The 14,006-nt window shown below is 41.1% G+C and overlaps 1 protein-coding gene across 1 annotated transcript in view; it reads left to right on the top strand.

The window, feature by feature from the left end:
- Window positions 1–340: 340 nt before the first annotated feature.
- The window catches only part of cnksr2a (connector enhancer of kinase suppressor of Ras 2a), a gene marked incomplete at both ends in the record, with an annotated part of 58,301 nt that continues 44,635 nt past the window's right edge, over window positions 341–14,006 (top strand). The window contains one exon of the mRNA XM_083935731.1: window positions 341–404. Within this exon, the coding sequence (XP_083791857.1) occupies window positions 341–404 (64 nt within the window). The remainder of the gene's footprint in view (window positions 405–14,006) is intronic.

Below are 14,006 nucleotides of genomic sequence, written 5' to 3'. Positions count from 1 at the left end.
GGACCGGACTGGCGCACTTGGAAGAGGGGAGGGAAGAGAGGGAAAGAGACATATGTCAGACCCGATCGAGCAGAGGAATGTACCGGATTCCGCTGCACACACGCCCGGGCTGTCCCGCACTGAGGGCTGCGCTGCGTTAACGGGACACGACACCGGTCTGAGCAAAGGGCGGGAGGACCGGACCGGGATAGTGTGAAAAAGGAGTCACCTGTCTGCGGAGGGAGGGGAGGAAAGGAGGGAGGGAGCGAGGGGGGGTGGGTGACTGTGCCCGGCTGACAGAGCTTTGTTTGGGGTTAACAACACCGCTTGCGCACAACGGAGTCGACGCAAAGTTTCCTCGATGGCGCTGGTGATGGAGCCGGTGAGCAAATGGAGCACGAGCCAGGTGGTGGACTGGATGAAAGGTAGACCATAGAAACACACTCACACACATGTATTATGCAAATGAGCTATACATAATCAAACATCACGTAAATGATACACACACACACACACGCACACACTCGGAGTGACCATGTCTGATGAACAGTGATGGCTGGCGAGATGTTATGTTGCGTGGGAGGTGTGTGTGTGTGTGTGTGTGTGTGTGTGTGTGTGCAGCATGCATTATCCTGGCACCTGATGAACAGTGGGTGATGGTGTTATGTGTGAGTGACAGGAGGAAAACCGGCCAAACTTCACTGCTGAGAGCAGGGGCGGGTTTAGGAACTTTTTATTGGGGGGAGGGGGCAAATATGAAATCAACCCTAATCAATAGCAGCTGGTTGTAATCTTTGATAGATTATGACAGGAGCCACAGTGACGTGCAAACTGCATTTTAGATCTTTTGGGAACCTCCTTCAGGGTGATGATGTATAGAAACAGTTTTTTCTTTTTTTTTTAAAATATTATTTTTTGGTAGTGTTTCAAGCCTTTATTAGATAGGACAGACAGGAAATGGGGTGAGAGAGAGGGGGGGGAGACACAAAGCAAAGGGTCGCAGGTTGGAGTCGAACATGCGGCCGCTGCCTCGAGGGCCTTCAGTGTCTTTACATGGGGCCACTACCACTCAGACACCTGGACACTCAGAAAACAGTTTTTGGCGAAATTGAGTTGCGCAATTATCTGCTTTGTGAGGCCTCACACATGAGATGACATTTCATGCAATGGTGGATGTGATCAAAATAGTGTTGATTCTAACAACTAACAGGACTCTTATCATGTTACTCTCCACTATATTGAGGAACAGTAGCATCTGAATGCTTCGGAGCAATAGCTGCTCTAGGTGACCTTCCAGTAATATTTTTTAGGCTTCTGATTGGCCAACAGAGCTTTTTATGTTAGACCATACAATATCTTCATCAACAGGTTCGTAAGACATCGTATGAAAAGTTCTGCACAATAATTTGTATGATATCTTACAAAACAGCGAATGGATGTCAACCACAAGAAGGCAACAATGGTCACTTAAGGCTCATTCATGCTTTCAATTTTCCACGTTATCAACGTTCTAAACGTCACTGCTCTCATGCTTTCATGAATCCTCTACGTTGGAATGGACGTTGAGCAAAACATCCTCTAGAGGACGTAGTTTAGATTAAAAAGTTACTCCAATAAAGTTTAATAAAAAAAAGTTTTCGACAACAACAAACATGGCAACGACGGAGGAGATAACGAGCCTGTGTCTGCTGAGAAGAAGGCAAAATGGCGGGCAGCGTTGTAGACGACGGTGGTCTGTGAGACACTAAAGACATCCCAGAGTGTCGACGGAGAATTCAAGACACTGATTTTACAGATGATAGATATTGACGACGAACGTAGCCTTCAGTATTTCAGGATGTCTGTCGGGACTTTTACTGACTTGCTCGCTCCTGGTACTCACGGCACTTTTTGTGTACAGTGCCGACACTTGGCTAATGTGGAATACACAAGACTTACAGTGCGTTGCTTTCTTCACTTACAAACCCCTGGAGTACACACAAAATAAATATGTGGAAAATGTACAAATTCCTGCATCTCTATTGAGTAATGTGGCATCTCTTTTTGGTTGTTTCGAATCTTTTCAGTCATTGTGTTTCTCTTAGTGGTTGTTTGCCATCTCTTTAGTTTTAGATTTTTGTCTCTGTTGTAGTTTCACATCTTTTCATCGTTGTTTTTGCATCTCGGTTTGGCCATTATTCATCTTTTTTTGATTGGTTCTGATCCGAAACAACCTGACCCCCTTCATATGCTCTGGTATGGGGTCACCAGTGTGCCACCCCTCTGGCTGAGAGAGATTTTTAACATGTGAGGACTAACAAAGCAGGATTGAGGTCAATTCTCTCATCCCCATGGATAGAATAGGAGAAGATAGAACAGCATCTCTAAAGGTGAAAACAGCACTAAAAACACAAAAAACCTAAATGGGTATTTATCTGAAAAAAACTGAGTTTTGTTTACAAGAGTACTTGTGATATCTTGCAGCTATCAGAGATTACAGACATTCATAATGCAAGAGCCAGGCTGATAAGGTTTGTACCCACGGGCCTGTGTGAACATTTAATAACTCTTTTACACATTACAAAGAAATGGCTTTTGCTGATACGTTGTGCTTTCCACAGCCTCACTAGTGCACCCTTGTTATTCCTGTGAATAATGGGCCAATGTAGACGATTTGACATACACATAGGCACACTAGAGTTTGATATCATGAACTGTTCTAAATAATCATGGCAAATCATGAGATTAGTTCCTCAGGAACAACGCCTTTATGCTTGATGTTCTTAACCAATCATTGCTTGTTCAGCTTCATCATTTACCTCTCATTTAACAGAGCTGTAACATGTTGGTAACAACCATAGACTGTGTAAAAAATAGATGTAGCATACCCATCGAGGTCCATTCTCTCAACTTGATCCAATCGTTCTCGCCTACGGTAGTCACCATCTTGTCAGACTTTGGCTCCTCCTCATTTCCTCTTACCAAAAAAGGGCATGAATGTGACGTTGGGGGGAGGGAGATACGTCCATATGGCTGACGTTTACCTCCAAGGAGAAGTGAGGGCCAGCGGCTAGCTGTCACTCAAGAGGCCACACCCTGATTATTCATAAACTTTAACCTACAATAAAATAAAAACTAGTCTGGTATAAAAAATTCAACCCCCCCAGTGTTGTCATAGAGATATGACCTTAACATACAGACGAGAATGTTTTTTTGTACCAGGCCTTAAACAGGTTTAATAACGCTGTGAAAACTGCCTGTTTAACATGGGGGTCAATGAGAAACTGCTCTGTTATGAAAGCTGCTCCTAGTGGACACTGCGGTTTTTGGCACTTCAGAATTGGATCAACCAGGAAGTCGCTGTGGTGGGGATTGGTAACAACTCCTTTGGGCTCAACATGCTCTCCAAAAACCACCCACCATTAATCAGATTTATTATCTCATCTAATTTAGATTTAAATTATTAGCACAGTTTTAGCTGTGACGCCAACACTGTAAGTACAAGTCCCATTTAAAATAGTAATATATGTCCAAGTTGGCAAAAATAGGGAACTATGTGAAGATCATGAAGAACTTTCTATCCATTTTCGAATTTTATTTTGGAATTAAAGAAATACTTCTTTTTAGCAGTGGCAGTGGATAGTTGCGTCATATCCTAATTTCTCCTTCCAGTTCCGGGTTGTTGGTGTTTTTGAAAACTCAACTCAGTTCATAAGTTACGTTTCAAGGACATTTATGGGATCTGGAGGCGTTATTATAGCCTAAACAAAATTAGGGATTGTATTATTAAAGTTATACTTCGCACAAACATCTGTATTTTTAGTTAAGGTGGTTGTAAAAATGTTTATGGAGAATGTAGGCTGGATTTAGAGAAGTTACAACTGAACTCCAGAAATGAGTTCTTAATTAGAATGTATTTCCTAATAATCCTAATGTTTTTCAAACAATTGAAAAAATACAAGTTCAGAGACATGTTCTTTATTGACATAGATTTGGATGATTATTCCTTAATATAATATATTCATGACAGTACCATAAGATTGATACTGAAAATATGTTACTATTAATTGAACCAATGCAGTTTGTATGTTTTTATGTTGTAACATCAGCTGTTGCACCCTCCCTTTCGTAAATATATCATGACAGTGTTTCGTTAATGTCACAATTTGATCATTTCTGATTATTCCGACGCCACATGAATGCAGCACAAATGCCCTATCTGGCAATGCAAATGAAACAAACAAAAAAACAAACGAACATACAAACAAGTAGACAAACTGAGCCAGTTCCTTTTTGGTGGATGTTATAAAACAGTTATCATCATAAACAAAACGATAATGGAACGCAACTCATTCTTACCATATTCCGGCTTTTTCAAGTTGCATGTTAGTCATTTCTGTAACATTGTGCAAGTATCAAAACAGTAGAGAAATAGAAAACTTTTCATTGGATGTATGCCTCTAAATGATTAACAATTTGCTCTGCAGCAAATACCCTCCATCAGGCCATCAGTCAGTGTAGTGGAATGCAAAGTTGCCAGTGAAGTCCAACATGTTTCCTAATGTATGACATTTTTACCCTTTAAATATGCCCTTTTGACCTTTTCCTCATCAGGTCAATTAGTGACATCTTTCACAAACTGGAGTACAGCGCTGAGATGTATCATTGCTATTATTACAAAAAACAGCCTGATCCAAAGTCCCACCCTCCACATAAATTGATAAAAAGGACTAATAATAATAACTAATACTAGACAAAATTATTATTCAGCATCGTCTGTTTATTGCATAAAAAGCAGGTCAGGGACTCTATTGACTTACACGCTTCAATAAATCGTGACAAAGATTTATTTACATGATGTTCTGTGTCAGTTTCTCGGAGCTTCATCATTGGATGGCTTATCGGTTGGTCATGTGCATATGGCATGTGTTTATGTGTGCCCCTGTGTGTGTATGTGTGTGTTTGTGTGTGTGTGTGTGTGTGTGTGTGTGTGTGCGTGTGTGTGTGTGTGTGTGTGTGTGTGTATATGTATGCAGCCAGTGTGTGGGTGGATGGTGAGCTGTTCGCCTCAGACCGTCTGTGCAGAACAGCTGACAGACACACACACCCGCTCTGAGCAGAAGGCTCCACCCGGGTCCTCGGACATTTGCTCTTGCACACACACACTTACAATTCAACACAACACACGTGGCATGCTTTAGTGTGGTATTTGGTTCATGCTGGGTCTCTTGGGCGTGTCTGTGGCGACAGAGGGAAACGTGATATACTATATTTGTGTGTGTGTGTAAAATATAATGCACAGATCACATATGCACAGAGGCGCTTGGAGCCAAAAGGTCTGCACATTGTTGATTTGGCGACAGTGTTGCATTGGCACGTAGGAGGCTAAAACAATATGGGAGTGGTGCACTTCAATGGCATTCTGAGAACTTGCTGGGAATGCTGGAAATTTTGTCCTACGTCCTGTGGAAGCCGGGCAAATGACCTTGCAGGAATTTGATCCACTGACTTGAAAATCCGCAGTGACAGCATGGGAACACATCAAGAGAAAGCTGCCAGAATGATAGACAGCCTTTAGGATCAGATGATTTTAGGTCAGTGGGACGGGGATGTTTTAGAGGGGGTTGCCTTGGGTGGCCCAAAGTTAGGTTACATTTTGGCAAGACAAAAACTACCATGGCCAATTTGAAATCGGAATGAATATAGAGTGATGCAAGGATGACGTGTGTTTATAGGTTGGCTCGGCAACAAGTTTTTTTTACGCATTATGTTACTAACATGTTTTATTAAGCAAGATATTTGCTGCAAATGAATACTAATTTTATTATTTTTGAAGCATAGATGTTATTGCCAAAAATAAAAAGCTAGTGAGGCTATAAAACAAACTACACTACTGACTGATTTCCGACTCATTAGCCACAGTGATGCACTTTATCTCGTAGAACAAAATATTAAAATGTCTTTAGCACTTGTAAACCACAGACCTTATTTAAGGCATCTAACCAAAAACCCACTGACTCAAGATGAGGGAACCGAAAGGGCAAAACTAATAACTCACTTCCGGATTTTAGGATTCATCCTGCAAGTTCTATGAGTATCCACAAACCTCCTCTTTAAAGACATGCCCAATTTATGCTTATGGCTTTTTCTAAAATTGTTCAACAATTATATTAAAATAAAATGGAAATTGTCTTCAATGAATAATTAATGCTTTTAGATCTTATTTGGAAAAAAGCAAAAAAAACAAACAACAACAAAAACAACAAAAGAACACACTGATAGGGTCCAATTGTCTTCCTCTTGACCGGTCTACAAACTTTGATGCTAAAATATGTTAGAGCAGGAACAAACCAAAGCCCAAACAGGTTCAGATCCAAAAGTACAGAAAGCTCCTTAATTGATTTATTTAAAAACACTGAGCTTGAACACTGAGCCTGCTACAGTATGTAAATGTCCTACTGTAACCAAGAGCTGTATCATGCTGGGGTGACTTTTACAGGCTAGCCAGGACTCATTGGCATCTGAGTGACCAAAACAGTTCAAAACAAATTCCCCTTACACACCACTTGTTTTCGTCATAAATGATCAACAAGAGTCTGACTTTTGTCCTGTACTCTCATGAGTCTCGTCATGTATCAAAAAGAAAAAGTCTAAAAAGGTCAAGCTCATGCGACGATGGAGCCAGACAATTTAAATTAGGGTGGTCAAGCTGGGTTGGCACAGAAATTAGTAGATTTTTCTGCATGGAATGGTGCTGTACAGAGGTTAGAGTAGGATGTCTGCTTATGGCCTTTAGCCCCTGGTAGCCTTGTAGATGTGCAGGCAATAGCTGGGAAACATGGCATTTTACCATAGTCTGTATAAAAAATGGACGTAGCCTCTCCACCGGGGCTGTTCTCTCAACTTGATCCAATTATATTCGCCTCAGGGAGCCGCCATCTTGTCAGACTTTGACGCCCCCTCATTTCCTCTTACCAAAAATTTGTGACGTTGGGGGGAGGGAGATATGTCTGTCTGGGTTACATTTACAGAATCAGCCACTTTATCTCACATTAGCTCCACCGTCCGGGAGCTAGGCTAACAAAACACGTTACTAGATAAACGGGAGTGGGAGTCCTGTGTCTCTAGCAGAGATTACATCGGCTCCGGGAGTGAAGTGCAGGCGGCCAGCATTTATGATCTATGATTTAAACTTATATTCAACACAGTAGGCCTACCATGTTTATAGACTGTAAAACACCGACCCTCACGGCCCGAATCCTCCCGCTGCTCCAGATTACCATCTAGTGTATGTGTCATAGATAGCAGGCTGTACTGCAAGTCATGGTGCAAGTGTGGCTATTTAACAACAAAGCTAACGTTAACACGGTGTCTTCCTAAACCATATGTTTGTACAGTTGATCGGAGAGAAAACCATCTTGTCACTTATGGAAACACCACCACACAAATGACCATAGTCCAGGTCGAGATGACGGAGTAAGCATGCTAATGATGCTAATCCTGACAATTAGCCTTCAAGGAGAAGTGACGGCCAGAGGCCAGCTGTCACTCAAGAGTCAGCGGCCCTAATTTTCCATAAACTATTTTAACCTTCAATAAATAAAAAAAACTAGCCTGTTACAAAAAAAATCAACCCCCTCAGTGTTGTCATGGAGATATGACCTAAACATACAGACTATAATGTTTTCTGTCCCAGGCCTTAAACAGGTTTAATGATGCTGTGAAAACGGCCTGTTTAACATGGGGGTCAATGAGAAACTGCTCTATTATGCAAACTACTCCTAGTCGACACTCAGAGAACTGCAGTTTTTGGCACTTCTGTATTGCATCAAGCAGGAAGTCGCCGTGGTGGGGGCTTGTATTTTTATTAATTTTTGAAAATCCATACATTAAACTTTTTGATTAACATTAACAAAGTGATTAAAACTAAAACTACAGATGTTTCATAACGGGGCAACACGGTGCTGTAGTGGTTAGCACTGTCGCCTCACAGCGAGAAGGTTCCCGGTTTGCGCCCTGGCTGGGGCCTTTCTGTGTGGAGTTTGCATGTTCTCCCCGTGTCTGCGTGGGTTTTATCCGGGTTCTCCGGTTTCCTCCCACAATCCAAAAGACATGCACGTGTTAGGTTAATTGATGACTCTAAATTGCCCGTGGGTGTGAATGGTTGTCCGTCTCTGTTCGTCTCCATGTGCCCTGTGATAGACTGGCGTCCTGTCCAGGGTGTACCCCGCCTCACGCCCAATGTCAGCTGGGAATGGCTCCAGCCCCCCGCGACCCCGACAGGGACAAGCAGTTGAAGATGAATGAATGATGTTTCATAACTTCAGACTTCACCAAGTACATAAAAAGGTCCATATCGCATTTCTGTTTGATAGAGCACTTCTTCCAAGCACTTTGAAGCGCTGCCCGTGGGTTTTGCTTCTATGACGACATTAACATTTGCTAAGTAGCTCGCTTAATGCAACGTTAAAAGAGGGTCCACTACACAGCTAACAACAAGCTTTTCTGTTTGCTTTACCCTGGGCCTTTAAGCATTATATCATGAATGTAGCCGTATTACTTTTAAAGGGGCTTGCTTTAAAACAAATTATTGAAAGATTAAAACATCAATTTAAGACATCCTTTTCAACCAAGTCATGGAGCTACCCTTAGCGTAATTAGCTAGCAATTTACAGTGGCAGCTGGTAAAATCCATGGTTGCGGATTAGAAATGAGTAGTTTGTTGTTGTCTATCTCTCTCTGAAATCAAAAGTGTATTGTGTAAAAAATTACTAAGAATATCAAGTAGTAAGTCAATATTGCCTCTCCTTTTAGATCTGTGTTGGTGTCCTACTCCTGAGGGAAATTTGTGGGTGTAGGCTGCTAAAGGTTCACTTCATTCACCAGCTGTCTCTGCCTGCTTTCTGTTGTTGAGCAGGTAGTGCACAGTGGGATCAGAGCTTTTTTTTTCTGAAAACAACTGACTGCTGCTGCAGCAGCTGGACACATGGTTGGTGAGAACAGTGTGACTAAGCCAAAACAGTAAAATTGTGGGCTGTAGCCCCAAAACAACAAGTTTTAAGATGCTTAAACAGTCTGAGGAAGGAACTTTGGTTTGCTTAACTGCACCCAAAATGTCACTTCAGAAAAAGAAAATGTGTTGTCCAACAAAACTGAGAAATACACAGATACACACAAACATATATATGTATACAGTGCCTATAGAAAGTCATGATATCCTTTTGAAATCGTCACTTTTTTTGTTCATTCAAGTGAATTATTATTATTTTTTTTTAATTTCTGAAAAATAATAAAAATTGATAAACTAGAATAGCAGGGTGGAGAAGTGATGAGTCCCTAGATGTAATCTTTTGTGGAGGCACCTTTTGCTTTAATTACAGCCATCAGTCTGTTTGGATTTGTCTCTACCAGCTTTATGCACCTAGATTGGGGAATATTTCCCCATTCTTCCTGCAGAACTGTTCCAGTTCAGTCAAATTCTGTGGTGAATGGAGATGGACTGACTTTTCAAGTCCATCCACAGATGTTCTGTAGGTTTCAGGTCAGGGCTCTGACTCGGCCACTCTAGGACATTCACTTTCCAGTCCTTTAGCGACTGTGTTGTTTTTATAGAGGGGTGTTTTGGGTCGTTGTCATGCTGGAAGGTGAACCACCTACCCATTTTCAAGTGTCTAACAGAGGGCTGAAGGTTTTCCTCAAGAACCTTTGGGACTTGGCAGCATCCATTTTCCCTTTAGTCCTGACCAACTGCCCAGTCTCTGCTGAAGAGAAACAAGCCCACAACATAATGCTGCCACCACCAGGCTTCACTGTAGGGATGGTGTGTTTTGGGTGATGTGCTGTGGTTGGTTTCTGCCAAACATAGAGATTAGAGTTCAGCTCAAAAAGTTCAATTTTGGACTCATCTGACCATATAACCTTTTGCCACATGGCATCAGAATCTTCAAGTGTTCAGTGTGACATTTTTTCAGAAGAGGCTTTTTTCTCTCCACCCTGCCATACATGTAGAACTTGTGAAATTGTTGCCACATGCACAGATCGACCAACCTCTGCCATTTAGACTTTAACTCCTTCAAGGTCACCATGGGCCTCTTGGTAGCTTCCCTGATCAATCTTTTCCTGGCTCAGTCATCCAGTGTGGAGGGGTATCACCTTTCCAACCCTGCTATTCTAGTTTTTAATTTTTTATTAATTTTCAGAAATTTTGAAAAAAAAAAAAATTCACTTTAATCTTGTATGGCAACATGTGTAAATCATGCTGGAAAACTATATTTTTTATGTATTATCATTTCAAGCTGTTAAACAAAAAAGTGAGTATTTTAAAATGGTATCATGACTTTCTATAGGTACTGTATATTCTTCCATTTTGTTTCAAAATCATATTAATATTAATCTCCTTTATGCTGTTTTCAAATACAGTACATTGCTTTGTTTTTTATAAACCACAAGACTGCTCGGTTTTAACTGGGCTATATTACCTCAAAGACTAATCATTTAACATTTTTATAATTTTTTCACAAGTTTTTGTGCTCATGGCATTGGTCAAGACGTAATGCACATTTTTCCAGTTGTTAATAACGGATGGGAACAGACAGGCTCCTGAATATAATCCTGCATGACATATATTGGTGTTTTGTTTATTGAATAATGCAGATTTCTTTGGAGAAAATGTCGAACACAAGTGAACATGTCTTTGATATAGCATCGCCCGGAGCATTTGCCTTGCCACAACTGCCTCCTTTCTTCTCATACAGCATGAGGTCTGTACTTTTTTGAGGATTAAATTGCGCTTGGTTTATTTCCCACCATGCAAAATCCCCCCAGACGACAATGGGATTTAAACTGGCAACCTTTTAACCATAAACTCACTGATAGCTGTGGGGCTAAACATCTGCATACCAGTCGCAGGAACACACTGAACACTCATCTACCTTTTATTGTTCACAAATTTTCAGAGTGCTTGGAGCAGATGACACATAACTCGGCAGGGAGGACCAGATCTTTTATAGGACTCTTGAACATCCCAGAAGTCACCGCAAAATCTAGTTTTATTAGGCGTGTGTGTGTGTGTGTGTGTCTGTGTGTGTGTGTGTGTGTGTGTGTGTGTGTGTGTGTGTGTGTGTGTGTGTGTGACATAGAAAGAGGGTGTTTGTGGGAGTTTGGCTCGCCTGCTGTTGTGAAAAGTGTGCCTCTGTGGGAGTTAAGTGTGTGAGTCAGCTATGAATCACACGTTTTCTAACACATGCGCACACATGAACTTTACTTCTCACACACATGCACACACATAATGTACATACAGAGATATACGTGCATGATGTACAGACATCATTATACAACAAACCCACACAGACACTGAGCTTGTGATAGTCACTTCATAGAAAAAACTTGAGCGGTTACATTTTGGCATTTTAAGTGGATAGTAGAACAGTGATTCCCAACCAGGGGTGTCTTGTTCAGTCTTGTCAGTTGCCAGGGACTACAACAGTAATTAAAAAAACGAAATTAAATTTAAATTAAAAAGCAAACTCAAAATAAAAACTCATGTTGAATAACCTGTAACACCATAACAAGTTGAAAAGTTAGCTAAAAGTAGGATAAACATAAACAAAAAACTAGCTAAAATACAAGGTAGCCTAGTTAAGCTATATGGTTGAAACTGACCTAGTTAAAAGTAGGCTAGGTAATTTAGCTTACTTTAAAGTAATTGCTTTGTGTGAAATAGTTAGCTGAGTGGGCTGTGGATAAACAAAAAAATTGAAAAATCGTTTAGAGCCCTAGTTTGCTTTATGTAATAAATATTTACCTTAAGGATAAATGATTGAAATAGTTAGCTAACGGTTTAAATAGTTGGTTAGTTGGTTAATAACATACAGGTCCGATGTTCCCCGGTCACATACAAAGCGGGAATATAGGACCAGGGGAACATAGGACCCGCGGGCTATAGGAGCCGGGGAACATACACTCCCATTAATAGCTATCTTAAAATTACAGTTGAGACTGTTAGCTAAACACAATCGGGAAAATAATAGCTAGCTGTAAGACAAAATAATTAGCTAAAAGTAAGGCTAATTAAAGGCGTTAAAGGCTGATAGTAATAGATAAATGATAAAATAGCTAAACGTAATGGTTCAAATAAATGGTAGTGTTGATGAAGGGGTATATGAGTTTATCTAACAGGGCTGGAGGAGTTTATTTGACAATAAAGAAACCACTGCAGTAAAAGAGTAAATCTTATACAGCAGTCATTATGCTGTGTATATATTAACTGTATTGCACTTTTTTAGTTTCTAGTATCAGTCTGCGTGGGTGTGTGTGCACTCGTTGATGTCGCTCACAATTTGACTCATCAGTATTCAGGGCATTCACGCTCTCTCTCACTGGCAGTGATAAGCGATGCTGATTATCAGTGAACTTTTGCTACACAGTGTACATCTCCCCCTCTGCCTCTCTGCCTCTCCCAGCCTCTCTCAGCTATAGTAACACTTTGTCTGTGAGAGCCAACATTGTTTTAATCAGCTCCACGTCTATTAGGAGCCCACCACCATTAACAGTCATTAACAGTCATTTACACATGCTGCAAGAGGAGTTGTATGAAATAATACAGAGGTATGAGCAGCATGCAGTCTACTCATGCAGAATTGCCCCTTTCAGATCATGTTATTGGATTATTTATTATTCATAAGCAGTATTTTAATATTGTAGCTTATATTAGGTTAGTGGAGCCAGTTTTTAATTCAGGCTACTGTCGGGTGGCAGTTTAAAGCTGCAATAAGTACTTTTTTGGCCATTTGGGCAACAAATTGTGAACACAAAAGGGTTATCACCTTTTACGGTAATATGGCCAACATATTCATATGCTCAGCTTTTGAATAAGACTTTTAAAGGTGCTGATTTCTGAAGTTTAGACAGCACCAGGCTAGCTTTTTTCCCCCTGCTTTGAGTCTTTAACTAAGGGCGCACTCACACTGTCCATCCGTACCGTGCCCTGTGCTTTAGGGTACTTGTCCCCCCCTCCCTCTCCCCCCGCGGCCCAGGCCCGTTTGTACTCACACTACCTGGGCCTCGGCGAATGTACTTGCGTCCTTCTTTTTTCTATGTCCAAACAGGCGCACATAAAATTAGGTCAGAACCAGCGTAGGCCTCATGCTCATACACGTGCGCATGCTCGTGCTCGTATGTGCAAACGTGCTTTACAAAAGCCCACCTCTCCCAAACGGGCCGTGGCCGGCAAGCGTACCGCCCCTAGGCATGGTACGGATTGACAGTGTGAGTGCACCCTAAGTGCCTCCAGCCTCTAGCTCAGTAGCAAACGCACAGAAATGAGATGTGTCAGTTGTAGCTGTAAAACAAATGAAGTAGAGTGCAATATTTTACTCTGAAATGTTGTAGAAGTGTAACGTTGCATAAATTAGACATATTGTAGCCCACCTATCTCACAAGGTAGACTATCCACTTGTAAAAAATTTCACATATACCCCTTCTCGACCAAAATGTTATTTTTAGTGTATTTGTTCCTGTGTAATGTTCAACGTCATGAAAACTTAAGACAAAAGCAAGATGTTAATGGGTGTTCATGTTTTCTTTTGTCCAGTGGGAAAGGGATTTTGAAGTCTATCTCCAGCCTAAACCCTTTACTTCAAGCGACCGTCACCTAACATTAAAGCTATGAACCCCACAAATCACATCTGAGTGGTTTGATGTCTTTCTTATCATGCTCGTCAAGTGGGAGCTGAGATATCTCTCATCGACTTCAAGTGTTTGGGGGGGTCCAGATAGTGGAATCAATTTGTCTAGTTTCCTTCCTAGATGAGATAATGGTGAAAAGACGATGCATTGAATTGAAAATTGATTGCTAGTAGAAAGCAAAAGCTTTGCTTATTTATTAATCTATTTTTTATTTTGATGGATTTCAGGCTTTTACTTCTTTTTTCCCTAACTAGATATATGGCATTTGGAAACTGAACGCTTCATTTAGACTTCAGATGTGGTGACTTTGGAGGGGGCGGAAGCGAAGAGCGGGTGCAGAAAGCGACAAATGCTGTGTGCCT

This window comes from Echiichthys vipera (genome assembly GCF_963691815.1).
Source record: "Echiichthys vipera genome assembly, chromosome: 21".
Classification (NCBI taxonomy): Eukaryota; Metazoa; Chordata; class Actinopteri; order Perciformes; family Trachinidae; genus Echiichthys; species Echiichthys vipera.
This window is presented reverse-complemented; position numbering and strand designations above follow the sequence as displayed.